At 42.5% G+C, this 18,019-nt stretch overlaps 1 protein-coding gene and 1 non-coding gene across 2 annotated transcripts; one reads left to right on the forward strand and one right to left on the reverse strand.

Moving 5' to 3' along the window:
• The first annotated feature begins 5,180 nt into the window (after window positions 1-5,180).
• Window positions 5,181-14,170, forward strand: LOC127684615 (cystatin-13). Its single transcript, XM_052181515.1, has 3 exons — window positions 5,181-5,408; window positions 11,402-11,515; window positions 14,087-14,170. The coding sequence occupies exons 1-3, from the start codon at window positions 5,181-5,183 to the stop codon at window positions 14,168-14,170; spliced, it is 426 nt and encodes a 141-aa protein (XP_052037475.1).
• Window positions 14,171-17,532: 3,362 nt separating this feature from the next.
• On the reverse strand, window positions 17,533-17,677 carry LOC127686542 (small nucleolar RNA SNORA48). The gene has a single exon (XR_007978159.1). It is a non-coding gene; the product is annotated as a small nucleolar RNA SNORA48 (small nucleolar RNA).
• Window positions 17,678-18,019: the final 342 nt, after the last annotated feature.

Here is an 18,019-nt window from a genome sequence, read left to right on the forward strand (position 1 = left end):
CCAGAGGTTCAGTCCATTATCATAACAGGGAGCACAGCAGAGTACAGGCAGACATTGTACTGGAGTAGCAAGCAGAGAGTCCTACATCTTGCTCCAAAGGGAGCAAGGAAGATGGTCTTTTCTGAACCGTGTGGAGCTTGAGTATAGGACCTCAAAGCCCACCCCCACAGTGATGTACTTTCTCCAACAAGGATACATCTACTCCAGCAAAGCCACACCTCCTAATAATAGTGCCCCTTCCCATGGGCCAAGCCTATTCAAACCACTACAGATAGCTATCATCAAAAGGATCAATAAAAACTGATGCAGCTTTGAGTCATTTGCACTCCTGTGAGTAAGCCCACACCTATATTTCTGCACGTAACCCCAGTAAAACTCACTGCCTCGCCAAGTTGGCCCTTGCCAGTGCTTTTAGGTTAGTTCGCTTTTGGTTTCCTATCTGGGATGGTATGCATTTTTTCATATAACCCTGAAATAGTGTCAGACAACACAAGAGCAGTGAGAAAAAGGCTGATAGGACCAGTCTGAGGTATCCAGACTAGAGCATCATCAGAGAGGCTAGCTTACCTCACAAAGGGGATGCAGGTAATACCACCTGGTAGGAGAGTGAAGTCAGAAGCCAGAAGCATCTGGGGCTTAAACCCCAATAGATGCCTATCCGGGAACAGGAGCATGACCTGAGTGTGCTGGTGGCCAGGAGCAACCTGAGGGTATAGGCCATTTAATCTTAGTCTTCACTACGGACAAAGGTACCTTCTGTGGGATAGAGTATCCACTTTAAGGCCCAGAGACCAGCAACATGTTTGAGAGCTTGGCTTAGACATGGTACAGAGTAGAGTATTCATGGTAGTCTTCAAGGACCAGGAAAGTAATCCAGAGATTAGAAAACAGAATCAAGTACTGAGCAGTTGGTTCAGATATTCCTATAACATACCAAATAAACAAGGTGATTAGTGGGGCTTGTTAACATGCTTAAGAAACAGGACAAGTGTGGAGGGGTGGAGAGGCCATTTTGCCTAGAACATGGGGTCATATTTTGTGCCTCCTGCTGCATCAACTTCATTCTGATGGCAGGCTAATGGGATGACGGGAGATTTGAGCAAGTGATGTGCCAGTAAACCAGTTTTGCTTACTTGTGTGAAAAATGTTCTAAGATAACCAGTCAGTGCTGTTCATGATGGAGTAGACAAGGCCAGTGGATGTTAGTAAAAAAAATACTTACCAAGGACACAAACAGAAGGAAAACTTCCTGAAATATATGTTACAAGTGGGTAACAGGTGAGACGACAAAGAGAAAGTTTCCTGGCTGATAAGGATGTAAAAGTTTTATGGTAGTTGAGGACCCAGTTACTTGGTCTTATTGACCATTTGTGTGAGATGCAAATCCAGATAGATTGGTGGGAATCTCACTATCTTATTAAACAATAATTTTTACAACACAACTTATCTTTTTAGCCATCTATGTCAGATGCTGTAGGCCACTGGGAATTATGTTTTAGATGTTTGTGTAAGATATATTAAGTCACAAGCAGGGTCAAAGTAGTTGTGGCTTGGTTGCTAAAATATGGATGTTTTGTTTTTGTTTTTGACCTTTATTTCTACAGTAGATGCCTGCATTGTAAGTAGTATCAGTGTCATATATATATTGTTCCCTTTTCTATGTAGATATAACACGAAAAAGTTTAATTATAAATTATATGCAGGGGTGGATAAGAGCTCCCAATAAAATAGAGCAACTGTAGTGTTCTACCATAAAATGTTTTTGAATTCATGAGTTGCTTATTTCTGGAATTTTCCATTAGTATCTTTGAACTACAATTCTTTGTGTATGACTCAAACCAGAGTGAGGTAGAATGCTACACTTGGTTATTCCCTTAAAGGTTTGGTTCAAGTGCATCTGCCTGGTTTGAGAAAGCCTACAACATGAGTGGATTGGCATTACCTATGGAGAGGATACATGGGGCCAGAATGATGTTATCAGCGAATACTCTGGTTACACGTGTCACATGCATCACCCTATGCATGTTGGGTGTCTCTTAGTTCTGTCATCAAATTCTATTCCCAACCTAAATATAGTCTCTCTACAGTTCTTAAAAATTCTGAAGTGTCTCTTAAGGTATTTGTTTGCTCATTGTCTATACTCTACAAGCTTTAATTAGTGCATCCAGATCTTAGAAATTTCAACTGTTTATCTTCTCTAGTAAAATTGGATATCCTCTGAAACAAATGTGTATTCCAAGCTGAGACTTAATGTGTGCATGTCTCCTAGATTGAGGTATCTTAACAAGGTGGGACCAATAGTGGTAATGCCTGGAAACCTCCATCAAGTAGCTTTATGCATTTTCTTGGCTTCTTAATAAGCCCCATTTTCTCCTTTGTAAAGGGGTTACTCAGTATACTGAACCCAGGGAAGATGGCAGTGAATAAGTGACATAAGAGGCTCCGTGCCTGATGATCCTCAGGATAGTGAGAAGAAATTTGAGTTCTAATAAACCATTAAGGCAATGAGGGAGGTTCTATGGATGCAACTGTTGAGGCTGGGTGAAATCTCAGGGAGAGGTTGTCACATCTGTCCCTGAAAAAAAAATAACCTTGAGAACAAGGAGATGGTTTCATTCAGAAAAAAAGAAAAAAGAAAAGTAAACAAAAAAGAAAAGAAAAAAGAGAAAAAAGAAAAAGAAAAAGAAAAAGGGGGATAGGGTTGGGGGTGGGCAAGAATATGGAAGTATACATTTTCCCAGGAAATAAATAATTGACATTGGGAAAATGGGCTGAATTGTAACAGGAAAGTTTTTATTAACTTTCTTTGGAGACAGAGACAGACAGACAGACAGACAGACAGACACACACACACACACACACAGACACACACACACACAGAGAGAGAGAGAGAGAGAGAGAGAGAGAGAGAGAGAGAGAGAGAGAGATTGTAAAATCATTGTTGCAGTATGTATGTTTTTATTATTTTTTAAATTCACATTACATCCCAATTTCAGCCCCTCTCCTCTTCTCCCATCCCTGCCCTTACAAAGCCCTCCCCTTTTCCCCAGAGAAGGGGAAGCTGCTCTTAGCAACCATCCCACACTGGAATATCTGGTCCCAGTAAGACACCCAGGCACTTCCCCTCCAACTGCGGCCCAACCATGAAGTACAGGTAGGGGAAGGGGATCCAATGGCAGGCAGCAGAGTCAGAGACAGCGAGTGCCCCACTCCAAACTGTTAGGGGATACACATGAAGACCAAATTGCACATCTGTTACAGATGTGTGGGGGTCCTAGGTCCATCCTCTGCATGTGTGAGCTCTCATGGACCTAGGTTAGTTGACACTGTACGACTTTTTGTGGTGCCTTTGACCCCTTCAGCTTCCTCAGTTCTAACCCCATCTTCTACAAGAACCGGCCTGATGTTTGGCTATGGGTCTCTGCATCTGTTTACATCAGCTGTTGGATGAAGCTTCTCAGGGGACATTTATGCTAGGTTCCTACTTATAAGCATAGCAGAGTATCGTAATAGAGTCAGGGCTTGGCTCTCTCCCATGGGATGAGTCCTAGTTAGGCCAGTCATAGGTTGGCTGTTCCCCCCAGTCTATGCTCCACCTTTATCCCTACACATCTTGTAGGCAGAACAGATTTTGGTTTGAAGGTTTTGAGGGTGGACTGATGTCCCATTTTCCCACTGGAAGTCCTGCCTGGCTACAGGAGGTAGGAACTTAAGTCTCTGTCCTCCACTTGCAGGAATCTCAGCTAGGGTCACTCTCATAGACTCCATGTCTTCAGGGAAATTGGTGGTGGGCATCTCTGGGACTAGCTGGATACTTTTGTTTAATTCTCAAAGTACCCCTAGAACCCCATGTGTGAGATCTCCAAGAAATGTTCTAATTCTTTTAGCATCAAATGGGCATGCAGTGATTCAGTTAAATTACATTATCTGGTACCAGTCTAAAACAACAAAATTTAACTTGTTTTCATAAGACCTTACTCTGTAAGGAGAGGCCCTTGGGCATGAGGGTGTTGGATGCCCCAGTGTAGGGGAGTGCCAGGTCATGAAGATGGGAGTGGGTGGGGGGCACCCTCATAGAGGCAGGAGAATGGGGGGAAGGGATAAGGTATTTTTGAAGAGGAGACCTGGGAAGGGGAAAACATTTGAAATGTAAATAAAGAAAATATTCAATAAGAAAAAAAGAGACTTCCCATTTTAGACGCCAATCACAAGTGGAAGGTCCCTGGGGTAGCTCACACTTTCTTTGAACTTGGCTATGAAAGGAAGGTCCCCATAACCTCTGCCAGTTTTTGGTGTCTTATTCCATTTTTTTGTTATGACTATCATAAATTGAAAACAAAAGAGGTTAAGGTGGATCTGAGGTTTGTGGTTTGAAGTACGCATTTGAGGGAGCATGTCTGGTGAGGATATCTGCACTGTATCATAGCATGGGGGAGAAGCAAGTGACAAAAATGCACAAAGTCACTCCTGAATTATCTAACCTGTTCCAGCAATAAAGGGCACTGAGTCACTCAAAGATGATGAGGGAATTGTGACCTATCTACTGGGTAAAGATTCCACACCTTAATTCTCATTGCCATCAAGTTTCCCTCTGTATCTTGGCATGGACAATTTTTAAGGAGCAGATGAGCAGCTCAATGAAGTGATATACACAGCAAGAAAGGATGATACTTGGGGTTTTATCCATCTTCATCCCTGTCCCATGTCTTTGCTAATCTGGAATCTCTCCTAATGCTTTGAGACAGACACAATTGATAAAATCATTAACCACTGCTGATAAACTCAGTGTTCATCCCCTCGAGGTTAAAGGTGAACTACAAGGTCCAACTCATTTGGTTCTTCTGATGATGAGCTCCATCTTTTTGTTGTCAGAGGGCTCACATGGAGCTAACTTACACAAGCCTGAAAAGGGCTTGCCATGGAATGTGGAGATTTCTCTTGTTATCATCCCTCAGGAATACCTAGGGTTTTAATTGTAGAAATGGGGATGAAAATCAAATCTTTCTTTATAGTATCATAATGATGCCAACGGACATGCCTTCCTTGTAACCCACAGCAGTGTCAGGAGTTGAAGAGAAAGGATCCATTGGCCTTCAGAGGAAGCAGGGACCCTGTTGGCTACATCTATACCAGTTCTGGAAAGAAAATAGGAACTTGGAACGTTCGTTGAATGAAGCACCATGGCCAAATTCTTACGGACCCTGCTGTTCCTGGTGATCACAGTGGAGTTTGTATCTAGAAGAGTCGAAGCCTGGGGCTCACCAAAGATTGAGAGGCCATTCGAAGACATCCCCAAATCCTATGTCTATGTGCAGCATGCACTCTGGTATGCCATGAAAGAGTATAACAAGGCCAGCAATGACCAATACAACTTTAGGGTGGTGGATATCCTAAAATCTCAGGAGCAGGTGGGTATGCTGTCTGCTCCTTGCTCCTTTATCCTCTAGTCTTCTGTTGGGGGCAGAGACTATAGTGTTGAGGGACAGTTATTACACAGGAATGGAAACAAGGCCATAGGATGCCTTTGTCTACAACATAGCATTTCATTTTAGAAGTCAAGAATAATTAGACTTTGCCATTTATTAATCTGAGATGTAGAGGAAGCATAAAATATCAATTAAAATTAGTTATAGTAACACTGAAACTGTACGTCAAAGGTTGAATAGAGACCCCAGTGGTTAAGAGCACTTTCTGCTCCTGCAGACAACTCAGGTTTAATTATCATCATCTGTATGGTGACTCAAAACTCTTTGTAATTCCAGTAGGGGGTCTGACACTTCTTTCTGGCTTCTGAGGTCTCCAGGCACATACATGATATACATATGTGCATATAGGATAAACAATCATACACAGGAAATAAAAACAAGTAAAATTTAAAGAGTAGATCACAGCTCAGAAAGGGCATCTATAGGTTTTGTGCAGTGTTGAGTTCCAGTGCACACAAGTTTGTACAGCAGCCTGGAACTAGTTCGGCTTAACGAGAACTTTTCCTTCGTGTTGTTGACCTCTTTTTCATGGATCACTCACTCAGCTTGCACAGTTCCTGGGCAGGAGCTACTCTGTACTATAGAGAGAACATTGAGGCATGTAGAGCATACAGTGCTGTATAGCTGGCAAGTAAGGGAGCCAAGGCATAAACCCAGATCCTAGTGATTGTAATCGGGGTATGACTCTAAGTGACTGGATAGGCGAGCAACTTCTGATTCATATTCCATAGTGGGGAAGTGTCCAGCAACAGGGAAAAATGAGGTATCTGAAAGGTCCAAAATCAGAAGGAGGAGCCTGGAAAAGCAGGGAGGGGCTACCTCAGCATGCAAGAAGCCCCTTGTCTCTTGTTTGCGGAACAATTGGGTATATATATTAGGCTCATGATTGATTGGCGGCTGAGTGAATTGACACGCTTGTAATTATATTAACATAGAAGCACAGATGTTCTCTAAATTATAATTTAACTTAGGATTTCTAGATTTATGGTGATGTGAAGGCAATATACATTCCATAGAAAACTTACTTTGGAATTTCAAATTTAGATATTTTCTTGAGCTACCAATACATGGTAATCAAACCCACACTTATGCACATATACACGGATATGTACACACACAATAAAAATGAAAGGAAACTGTTTCTTGCATTTCCAATCTGTCTGGTTACTTCTGAGAGTACCACTAAAATAGTTTGCTCTTTCCTTCCAGATATTTTCTTTCCATGTACATAGATTATGGAAAGATTCAAAATTCCTCCCCCCTTCTCCCTCTTCTCCCCTCCCTCTTTCCCTCCCTTTGTCTTTCTTCTCCCTTCTCTGTATGTGAAATAGTTATGAGAGAGGGGGAGGGGTGTGGGGGAGGGAAGAAAGAGAACAATGTCTGAGCCAGCCCTCTTCTTTCACCATGTAGATTTCAGGAATTAAACTCAGGTTTTCAAGCTCGGTAGTAGGTGGTTTTACCAGGGGTCCATCTCACTGGTTCAAATAAGTGTATTTTGTATTCACTAAATCATACTGTGTTTTGTTTATCTTGGCACTCAAAATGTCACAGGAATTCACACACACACATACACACACACATACATACATACACACACACACATACACACACATGTATATGGAGCCTGAATAATCATGATTATTTTTGCTTATATCCTAGCATATCAGTAGGTTTGTTAATATAAAATGTAGAACAATGAACAAGTCACTACATTCATCATAGTCAATACTCCAAGTTGGAATTCTTTGGTTAGAGAGTGTATTTGTAAGATAATGGCAAATGGACCCTGAATGCTGTTACTCAGTCTATTTTTTCTTTAAGTTTTATTTGTCATGCTGGACATTGAACTCAGGGACTCAGGCTGTGGACTAAATAGAGTTAGGTTCCTGCCAGGGCTGTCAGTATGTGTCTCTTGCCATTTATCTTATCAATATTGGAACTCTCTTGTCTTTTAGATGTCTGTTTGATGAATATGAAAATATATCCTTTTGTATTTCCTAAAATCATGAAAAATGGTTCATATACATATATATGGCTGCACTTGCCCATTCACTGCTTGCAGTTTAATTTTGCTTATACAGACTATAGACTGAAAAACATACAGCACTTAGCTTTCTCTTTCTGTATGTTGTTTGGATCTTGTGTCTTGCTTGATCAACTGAATAGTAGGTAAGTCTATGTTTTTAAAAGTAAGAGACAATTAGCAGAACACTCATCAAAAGAATGCCTCTAGACTTTTGAAAGATGGGTACAACAGAGGCTGAAACTTTGAGTTGTGGTTGAAATCATTGTTTGAGAGGGTTCTTGCAGGGATCCAGACAGGGAAGCGAACCCTCAAAGAGATAAAAATGGAAACTATGTGCACTTTTACTTCATCAACTGGAGCAGACTTTGGGGAAATCTAATGCCAGGAAGTTCATTATCAGTTTATTTAAAACACAGCACAATTTAGGAAAAGGTTTCCAGGCAACAATCAGTCCAATTCTAGGTGCATAATAAAGCTTAATATGGGATTGCATATAAACTTTTTTTTTTTTTTTTACAAAGTACTTGTGAAGGTGGGTTTTATAGTCAAAAGGCTTAGAATCTAGTGTGGTCTTTGAATGATATCATAGAGGTCAGCAGGCCATAAAGTATGTGAGACAACTCCCCTAAGGGAGGGGGAGAGTCTGGAATAATCATTCTGGGGAATTTGGGTGAGGTCTTTCTCTGAAGTAAAATGTGGGTGAGGTCTTCCTCCACAGTTAGCACAAAGGTCACTGGGTCTTTAACAAAATACCATTCTCACCTTTCTGGATGGAATGCAGGCATTTGATTTTTATCTCCTCCTCTGAGGAGACACTCCTGCATGATTTGTATTCCTGGGTCTCTGAGTGCTTCTCTGTGAGTACAAAGCTCTCTGTGCCCCAAACAATTGTAGAATTCTCTATTCTCTCCCTCGGTCTGTCAATTCCTGGACTCCTTCATAGTTGCCTCGGAGAAAGACATGTGTGGTCATTTGAATGTGTCCTAAAAAACATGCTTTGGAAGTTTAATCCCTTATGCGAAGGTATGAAGATATGACCCCAAGAGGAGGATTTTATGCTACAAAAAGAATTTTTACCTTTGGCATCTGACTTACTTCTCTCTCTGATGTTGTTCTTATTGTTGTTGTTGTATGCATATGTATGTGTATATCTGTGTAATATATGTATCTCTCTCATATATATATTCATATGAGTAGTGTATATGAGTACGTGGGTGCCTGTGTGAGCGCTTACCAGGAGGCTATAGATGATGTTGCTGTTTTCATTGATCACTGTCTCCAAGCTTGGAGCTCATTGATTATGCTAAGCCAGCAGGCAATTGCCTTGGATACTGATTTGGTCTTAAAGGTTTTGAGGCTCCACACTAGAATGCTTTTTTTTTTTTTTTTGTACGTTCCTTCTTTTCCTTTTGCACTCCACCATGGTAGTAGGATATAGTCAGAAGAATCCTGCTAAGCTCTTTGATCTGTGAATGTGGAGCCTCTAAAAACCTCAAAAATTAAATACCTGTTCTTTACAGGTGACCTAATCTCAACTTCCTTGTTTTGTTCTTGGGACACTTGTTATTTTTTTCTATATTCTTTGTTTATATTCCAAATGCTTTCCCCATTCCCGGTTCCCCCCTCCCCATATGTCTCATAAGCCCTCTTCTCTCCACCCATTCCCCAATCACCCACCTCCATTTCTCTGTCCTGGTACTCACCTACAATGCTGAATCAAGCCTTTCCAGGACCACGGCCCTCTCATTCCTTCTTCATGGGAATTATTTGATATACTAATTGTATCTTGAGTATCCAGGGCTTCTGGGATAATTAATATTCACTTATCAGTGATTGCATTCCATGTGTATTCTTTTGTGATTGGGTTACCTCACTTAGGATGATATTTTCCAGTTCCAATCATTTGTCTAAAAATTTCATGAATTCATTGTTTTTAACAGCTGAGTAGTATTCTATTGTGTAAATATACCACATTTTCTGTATCCATTCCTCCATTGAGGGACATCTGGGTTCTTTCCAGCTTCTGGCTATTATAAATAGGGCTGCTATGAACATAGTGGAGCATGTGTCCTTATTGCATGCTGGGGAATCCTCTGGGTATATGCCCAGGAGTGGTATAGCAGGGTCCTCCAGAAGTGTCATGCCCAGTTTTCTGAGGAACCACCAGACTGATTTCCAGAGTGGTTGTACCATCTTACAATCCCACTAGCAGTTGAGGAGTGTTCCTCTTTCTCCACATCCTCGCTAACACCTGCTGTCTCCTGAGTTTTTAACCTTAGCCATTCTGACTGGTGTGAGGTGAAATCTCAGGGTTGTTTTGATTTGCATTTCTCTAATGACTAATGATGTTGAACATTTTTTAAGGTGCTCCTCAGTCACCCGAATTTCTTCAGGTGAAAATTCTTTGTTTAGCTCTGTACCTCATCTTTTAATGGGGTTATTTGGTTCTTTGGGGTCTAACTTCTTGAGTTCTTTGTATATATTGGATATTATCCCTCTGTCAGATGTAGGGTTCATGAAGATCTTTTCCTAATTTGTTGGTTGCCCTTTTGTCCTTTTGACAGTGTCCTTTGACTTATAGAAACTTTGTAATTTTATGAGGTCCCATTTGTCAATTCTTGATTTTAGAGCATAAGGTATTGGTGTTCTGTTCAGGAAATTTTCCCCTGTGCCCATATCCTCAAGGGTCTTCCCCAGTTTCTTTTCTATTAGTTTCAGTGTGTCTGGTTTTATGTGGAGGTTCTTGATCCAATTGGAGTTGAGCTTAGTAAGAGGAGATAAGAATGGATCAATTTGCATTCTTCTGCATGCTGACCTCTAATTGAACCAGCACCATTTGTTGAAAAGGCTATCTTTTTTTCCACTGGATGTTTTCTGCTCCTTTGTTGAAGATCAAGTGACCACAGGTGTGTGGGTTCATTTCTGGGTCTGTGATCCTATTCCATTGGTCCACTTGCCTGTCACTGTACCAATACCATGCAGTTTTTAACACTATTGCTCTGTAGTATTGCTTGAGGTCTGGGATATTGATTCCCCCAGCAGTTCTTTTACTGTTGAGAATAGTTTTAGGTATCCTGGGTTTTTTGTTATTCCAGATGAATTTGAGAATTGCTCTTTCTAACTCTATGAAGAACTGAGTTGGGATTTTGCTGGGGATCTCGTTCAATCTGTAAATTGCGTTTTGGCAAGATGGCCATTTTAACTATATTAATCCTGCCAATCCTCGAGCATGGAAGATTTTTCATTTTCTGAGATCTTCTTTGATTTCCTTCTTTGGAGACCTTGTCGTATAGATCTTTCACTTGCTTGGTTAGAGTCACACCAAGATACTTGATATTGTTTGTGGCTATTGTGAAGGGTGTCATTTCCCTAACTTCTTTCTCAGCCTGCTTATCCTTTGAGTATAGGAAGGCTACTGATTTGCTTGAGTTGATTTTATAACCAGCCACTTTGCTGAAGTTGTCTATCATCTGTAGGAGTTCTCTGGTGGAGTTTTTTTGGGTCACTTAAGCCAGACATCTTAGCAAAATCACTGAGCTCCAGGTTCTCTGAGAGTGATCCAAGAAGACATCAACATTGATTGACCTGTGGCCTTTCAGCTCATGCTCACCGCACCAACCACATGAGTTCATACATATAATATACACACGTATATACACAACAATAAAGATGATATTAATAAATAAAACACAAAACAATTGTGAGAGGGAAGATAGCAGATGTCAAGTTAATTATTCTTTCAAATAATCTCAAAACTTCCACCAGGAGATGTAGCACCCAGGAAGAGTAGGAATATATTCTAGCCCTATGTAGTGGCATTTTGGCTCTTCAAAGGGGATACTTGGGCTGTTTTCTTTTATGATATTTAACTTATGTGACTGGTTGACAGATCACAGACAGTCTGGAGTATTATCTTGAAGTAAACATTGCCCGAACAATGTGCAAGAAAATTGCAGGAGACAATGAAAACTGCCTGTTTCAACATGATCCTAAAATGAAAAAGGTATGTGGTTGACATAAGAAGAAATCACCCTGGTCCCACCTATGTAATAGAGAACATTGAGGCACATTTGCTAGTTTCTTCTTTAAATTTTGTTCATTTGAGATTGCGGTAGCCAGACTGCAGACCTGAGATGATGCTTCTATTATCTAACATTGACACCAACCTACCCCATTTTATAAGATATATGTACATGTACCCAGGGGGACACAGACATAAGCACACAGAGAGATACATATACATGACACATAAAAGTAGGCTTAAATCAAAGCCAATTCATCATCTATTGCAATTTTGCATTCTGGGCAGAGTTCTTCTGGGCAACCGTCTACTTCTGTGGTATACACTAGCAGGAATGTTCCAGACAAGTGTATCAGTCACAGTCACACATCTAATACTTCACAGAGGACTGACTGACAAAGCTGGGGTTACTCAAACTTTATTCCTTTTGTTTAGGGCTTCTCTGGCACAAAGTCATAGAGCAAAAATCTGCCCTGTTCTTTTCCAGGACTAAGGGATATCCTGGCACATGGATCTATATTCACTAACTTATTAACTCTCTCATAAAGAGATTGTCCTAAGGGAATCTACAATTTTAATTTCAATTATTATTATTAATTGATATTACTGTGTATGTGTATGTATGTGTATGTGTGTGCATGTACTTGTGCATTGGCATGTGTATGTATGCCAGAGGTTAATGCTGGCTGTCTTCCTTTACTGTTCTTTATTTTACTTTTTGGAGATACTGTCTTTCACTGAATATAGAGCTTGCCATTTGGACTAGATGGGATGGTCGAGAAGGCCCCAGGATTTGTGTCTCTCTGTTCCCACACAGTGCTGAGGTCATAGCTTTGTGATGCTGTTTTCCATGGGTGCTAGATATCTAAATTCAGATTCTCATACTTATTCAGGTAGCACTTTACCCACTGAGCCATCTCTGCAACACTATCATCTTAAAGAATAGATAAGTAGAGCTTGCTATTCGTCTTGGGTAGTGGTCATCTTGGTAGATACCCTGCTCTAAGTGCTGTGTCCTAGGAAGGGTTGTGCCAGTGAAAAACATGTCATGACTACCTCATAGAAATCCTTGATGCAGGGAATGTCCGAAGAACTCATCTTGTCTGATTCTATTAAGCCTGCTGTTGTATGGAAGCCCTGGGAGTTGTATGGAAGCTACGTGAATGAGTCTGCATGTCCAACATAATACCCCATGTTTAGTCTTCTGCCCCATCATCAGGGTTAAGGGTTATGATAGTTATGCACTAGGGTTACCAGGCCTTGTGCCCAGATGAGTTCATAGGGGCCAGTCAATCACAATGGAATCAGGGCTAATGTCAAATAAGCAAAGGCATGTTATATTTCAATTTATGCTGGGTAAGGGAATTATGTTCTATAAGTGTACATCATTGTTTTCTAAAACCATATTCTCATGAAATATGCTAGGGATAGAAGTGGTGTTATGATCTTCTGGAACTACTGATGAATGTCCAATTCTTCCTTCTGTTAGTAACCTTGGGTGTCATCTGTGTCAAGATAATTTTAATAAAGCTTCATACAAAATGAAGCTTTTCTTTGCTTTATAAACTGCTGTGTACTGTGCATATTTTGGTGCAATTTCTTTGTGTCCTTTGCTTGAAGCTGTCATTCATATTGATGTCATAGAGGTATTTTAATTTTACATTTTATTCTAAGTTAATATGGATCTCTAGGAGACAGACTAGCAAAACAAAAGTGCTCATTGTCCACCATGAGCCTGGAGCCCCACTCCTTCAACATTCTGAGAGCAAGTCACACATCTCTGTGTGATTCTCTACCTGAATGCTGTTCTGCTTGGTATCTGGATGATTTTTTACTTCTTCTGAGAAGCACAGGGCTCTGTGGTATTCTTGTTTTATTGATTCCAATGGGGCAGGATCAACAGGGACCCAGGCACAGGATCACATGTAAGTGGGCTGTAGACGGAGGCCGATTTGTAAGACTGATCAGTTTCTGGATTCGGATTCATTCTGTAAGGAAGGTTGGTGCCTCTGCCTGAAGATTCAAGGTTAGCCATACATGTACTACAGTAGGTATAGTTGATTCTCTCTCTTAGTTCTCTTAAGTTGAATCCTGGGAACTGAAAGTAGGGAATTGTGGGATTTTCTCTTTTTATTTTGTACAAAATCTCATTTCTCTCATCTCATCTCATCTCATCTCATCTCTCACCTCTCTTTCTCTCTCTCTCTCTCTCTCTGTCTGTGTGTGTGTGTGTGTATTGGAACGCGTGTACTTGTGTGTATGTGTGTGTACCTATGTGCTTATGCGTGTAATATAGATTTTTGTGGACAAGTGTTTCTTCATACCATTCTTTACCTTATCTTTTGAGATAAGTTCTCTTTTTGAGCTCACTGATTAGTACACTGACTGGCCACTGACCTCCAGGATTTGCCTGTTTCTGCTCATGTTGTGCTTGGGATATAGATGTACAACTATGTCTAGATTTTTTACATGGGTTCTGGGGATCCAAATTTAGGCACTTTACTATGCCTTCCCCACCGTTCCCTAACTAACTGTTCTTTATGTCTCTTTTAGATGGTGTTTTGCATTTTTATTGTTAGCTCTAAACCATGGAAATTTGAACTTAAAATGTTGAAGAAGCAATGCAAAGATATCTAATCAGCATCCAGTACACCTTGCCACTCTTCTTTTCAATGAATAAAGATGCTTGTAAGATAATGGACCACCATAGCTGACCTGCTGACTTTATTAAGTGTGTGTGTGTGTATGTGTGTGTGTGAGTGTGTGTGTGTGTGTGTTCTTTGGAACTAGTGCTGAGAGCTTGTGATACTATTTTCTGGGATTGGGTAGCCTTCTCTAGGTGATTCCATCGTTGCTGCAGAAAGGAAGTCTATAGCTAACAAATGGATGTTACTTCTAGCCTAACAAATCTCCAAGCACAGATAACTTGCACTGTCCACAGTGGCTCCATGGTGTCCCTTCTTCACTCACAAATTTCACATAGCATGCATGGAATTAGCAAAGCACTAGCACCTGTCGGTTGCATCATCACCTTTGCTGTCACTCGCGGCCTCATTTCGGTCTCTGGTTGATCCCCGAGAAAGTCATTTCCTACTTAGCTCACACCAGGCTAAGAAATCCTCTAGAGTAGGCCTTATTATCTTAGGTAAGGGTTTTGAAAGATGGAGAAGGACAGCTGCTGTTTTGCATCATAGCTCCTCTAGCCTCTAAGCTCTGTTTGGTCCTGAGTAGTTCAAGTCACCATCTGGTAATGTTCACAAAGAATTCTCCAATGGCTTTCTGCTTGAGCGGTGTATTCTCTACTTATGGATAAATATGGGAAGATGGCTTTGTTGAGATCAACCAGAAGACCAGTTATATTTCACAGCACAGCAGACTGGCAATTCATTTGCGATGATGGCTGGTTTAGATCTACAGGTACAGAAAATCTATGTCGACTCCAATGCCTTTCTGGAGCTTAGAGAGACAATTAAGGTGCCACATTGCCCCTAGAGAGCAGCATCCACTAACACTGCCTGTTTGCTCTGTGTGGTGCGTGAGGTTACCACTCATGGAATTCTGTTATGGAGTCAGACCACAGACAATTCAACTTTGCCTCCTCTGAGCTGGTGCCTGGCTGTGCTGAAGGGTTAAATGTGATGGCACTGTTCCTGGTCCTAGCTCTGTGGTGGCTGGGAACAGAGTGTGGGACTCTAGGAGAGGAATTCTTATCGAATTAGTCTCCCTGCCCTGAAATCAGGCTGTCTTTACTTCTTTCTTGATGGTTTCACCCCTTACTACTGCTGTGCACATCATTTTCTCTCCTCTCCTCTCCTCTCCTCTCCTCTCCTCTCCTCTCCTCTCCTCTCCTCTCCTCTCCTCTCCTCTCCTCTCCCCTCCCCTCCCCTCCTCTCCTCTCCTCTCCTCTCTTCTCCTCTCCTCTCCTCTCCCCTCCCCTCCCTTTCCCTCCTCTCTTCTCCTCTCCTCTCCTCTCCTCTCCCCTCCCTTTCCCTCCTCTCCTCTCCCCTCCCCTCCCCTCTCCTCTCCCCTCCCCTCTCCTCCCCTCCCCTCCTCTATCCTCCCCTCCCCTCCCTTCTCCTCTCCTCTTCCACTCTCCTCCCCTCCCCTCTCCCCTCTCCTCCCCTCCTCTCCTCTCCTCTCCCCTCCCTCCCCTCCCTCCCCTCCCTTTCCCCTCCCCCTCCCATCCCCTACCCATCCCTTCCCCTCTCCCTTCCCTCCCTTCTCCTCTTCCCTCCCCTCCCGTCTCCCCTCCCCTCCTCTCCTCTCCTCCCCTCCCCCTCCCCTCCCTTCTCCCCTTCCCTCTCCTCCCATCTCCCCTCCTCTCCCCTCCTCTCTCCCTCCCCTTCTCTCCTCTCCTCTCCCCTCCCTTCCCCTCCCCTCTTCTTTCATCTCCTCTCCTCTCTTTTTAACTTTACATTGATTTTTTTTTTTTTTTGGTGAATTTCACATCATGCATCTTAATCCCACTCATCTCCCCATCCCTTTGTAACAACTCTCTGCCCTTGTAACTTCTCCCCCAAAAGAAAAAAAATATCCATTGTGGAAGCTGTAGAGTATGGCAGTGTGTCCTGCAGTATATCCTTTGTCCACACTTCTTTTTTTTAAATTTTTTTTATTGATTCACTGTGAGTTTCACATAATGCACCCTAGTCCTGCTCATCTCCCCATGCCTTCATATTCACCCTTCACTCTTGCAACATGCCCTCCCAAATGAACACACAGAGACAAATAGACAAAAAACAAAGCACAGAAAACATTTCATTATGGAAGCTGTAGTATGTCACAGTGTATCCTACTGTGACACATCCCACTATCACTGGCAAATGTTTGTTGCATGAGCCATTTGTCTGGTTCCAGATCTTTGGCTTCTTCAACACCATCAGTGTAAGATCCTCACTAGGACTCCTCCAGGTCATCCTGTTATTGTCCTAGGTCATAAAGATCCTGCAGCTTTGGATCAGCAGGACTGGACTTTTCACAAGTCCCACCCATTTGCAGATGATGTTGATTTGGGGATCGATCAATTCAGAGCCCTAGAATCTGGATTGATAGCATGCTGGGTTTCCCCTATCTGAACCAGCAGGGTGAGTTCTCCAGCACTGCTCTGCTTAGGCCACCCAATGCCATCACTGGCAGGAGGCAGGGTCAGCTCTTCTGCTCTCATGCTCTCAGGGCCAGCTCACCTCACCCATGCCTTCAGAGTCCGCTCCACTGCGCTGTCCACTCAAGGCTTAGGTCCCACTTTCTCAAGTGCTGCAGCCTTCAATGGACTGGGCGAGCTCTCCGTACTCTCACACCCTTCATAATGGCTCACTGGTGCCTTCATCATCAGGGCCAGCTCCATTGTGTTGCCCAGTTGAGGTGTAGGGCCTGCTCTCCCAAGTGTTATCATTTGTGAGAGGTGGGGCCAGTTTTCCAGAGCACCACATCCAGTGGGGGGTGAGGCCAGTTCTGCACAGGCCCTGGGCATCTACTTTGACCCCTATGGTTGCCCCCAACCAGGTATATCCTTGTGGTCCCTAGTGATAATATGAGCTGCAGACATTGACACAGACCCCTGCTGCTGCATAGCTGTGAACCCAGATATATCCTTCAACAGCATCCTGGGGTGGGACCTCAGCAAGGCCCTGGGTGTCAGAGCTGATCACTCACAATAGGGTACTCCTCTCCACCCTTGAGTCTTCAGTCGCATCCCTCTTGATAAGGCTCAAGCTGCTCCACTTCTCTTTTTTTCCCATCTGACCACCACATACTCACCCATTGTGGTGGCTCTTGCTGCAGGCTGGTCACATGGGCTGGCAGGTTGGTGACCCCCCTGGGTGACACTCTCCTTTGTCAAGCAGATATCTACTATACACTGTAAGACAGGTCTATGGGTGGCATGAAAATCCACAGGTCTCTGTCTGTCATCCACCACCCATGCTGTAGTGTATGGTGGCTCTGTGCATCCATGGTCTGTCTTCCTACCCCTGATGTGCTGCCTGTATTTGATTTGATTTTTATGTGTCCTAGGCATAAAACAGCTTTGGTCACCAAGCCCAGGTATCAAGTGAGGATGGACCAAGGACAGCCATATGCTCTGCTTCTAACTGATAAAAGAACACCATCAACAACAAGGTGTCTCTTTGCCTATTGTCAAAGGTTTGTGCACATTTTTATATCTGTGAGAATACACACAGACATCTAGTGGGTTTCCCTACTGAACAGGGGACATAAGCCTTGGGATGTCAAATCTTTGAATGTTTGTTAGTAGGCCTTAACTTCTGTTTGGCCCTAGACAAAGGTAGGTTGATGTTCCTGCTGGCTCTCATATATCTGGCTATCATGTCATATGTCAGGGTTTCTATTCCTGCACAACATTATGACCAAGAAGCAAGTTGTGGAGGAAAGGGTTTATTCAGCTTACACTTCTGCATTGCTGTTCATTACAAAGGAAGTCAGGACTGGAACCCAAGCAGGTTAGGAAGCAGGAGCTGATGCAGAGGC

This window comes from Apodemus sylvaticus, chromosome 5, assembly GCF_947179515.1.
Source record: "Apodemus sylvaticus chromosome 5, mApoSyl1.1, whole genome shotgun sequence".
Taxonomy (NCBI): Eukaryota; Metazoa; Chordata; class Mammalia; order Rodentia; family Muridae; genus Apodemus; species Apodemus sylvaticus.

Coding starts and splice junctions, on each gene's coding strand:
- LOC127684615 (XM_052181515.1), top strand. CDS start 5,181: ATGGCCAAATTCTTACGGACCCTGCTGTTCCTGGTGATCACAGTGGAG. Junction 5,409..11,401: donor TCCTAAAATCTCAGGAGCAG/GTGGGTATGCTG, acceptor ACTGGTTGACAG/ATCACAGACAGTCTGGAGTA. Junction 11,516..14,086: donor ATGATCCTAAAATGAAAAAG/GTATGTGGTTGA, acceptor TGTCTCTTTTAG/ATGGTGTTTTGCATTTTTAT.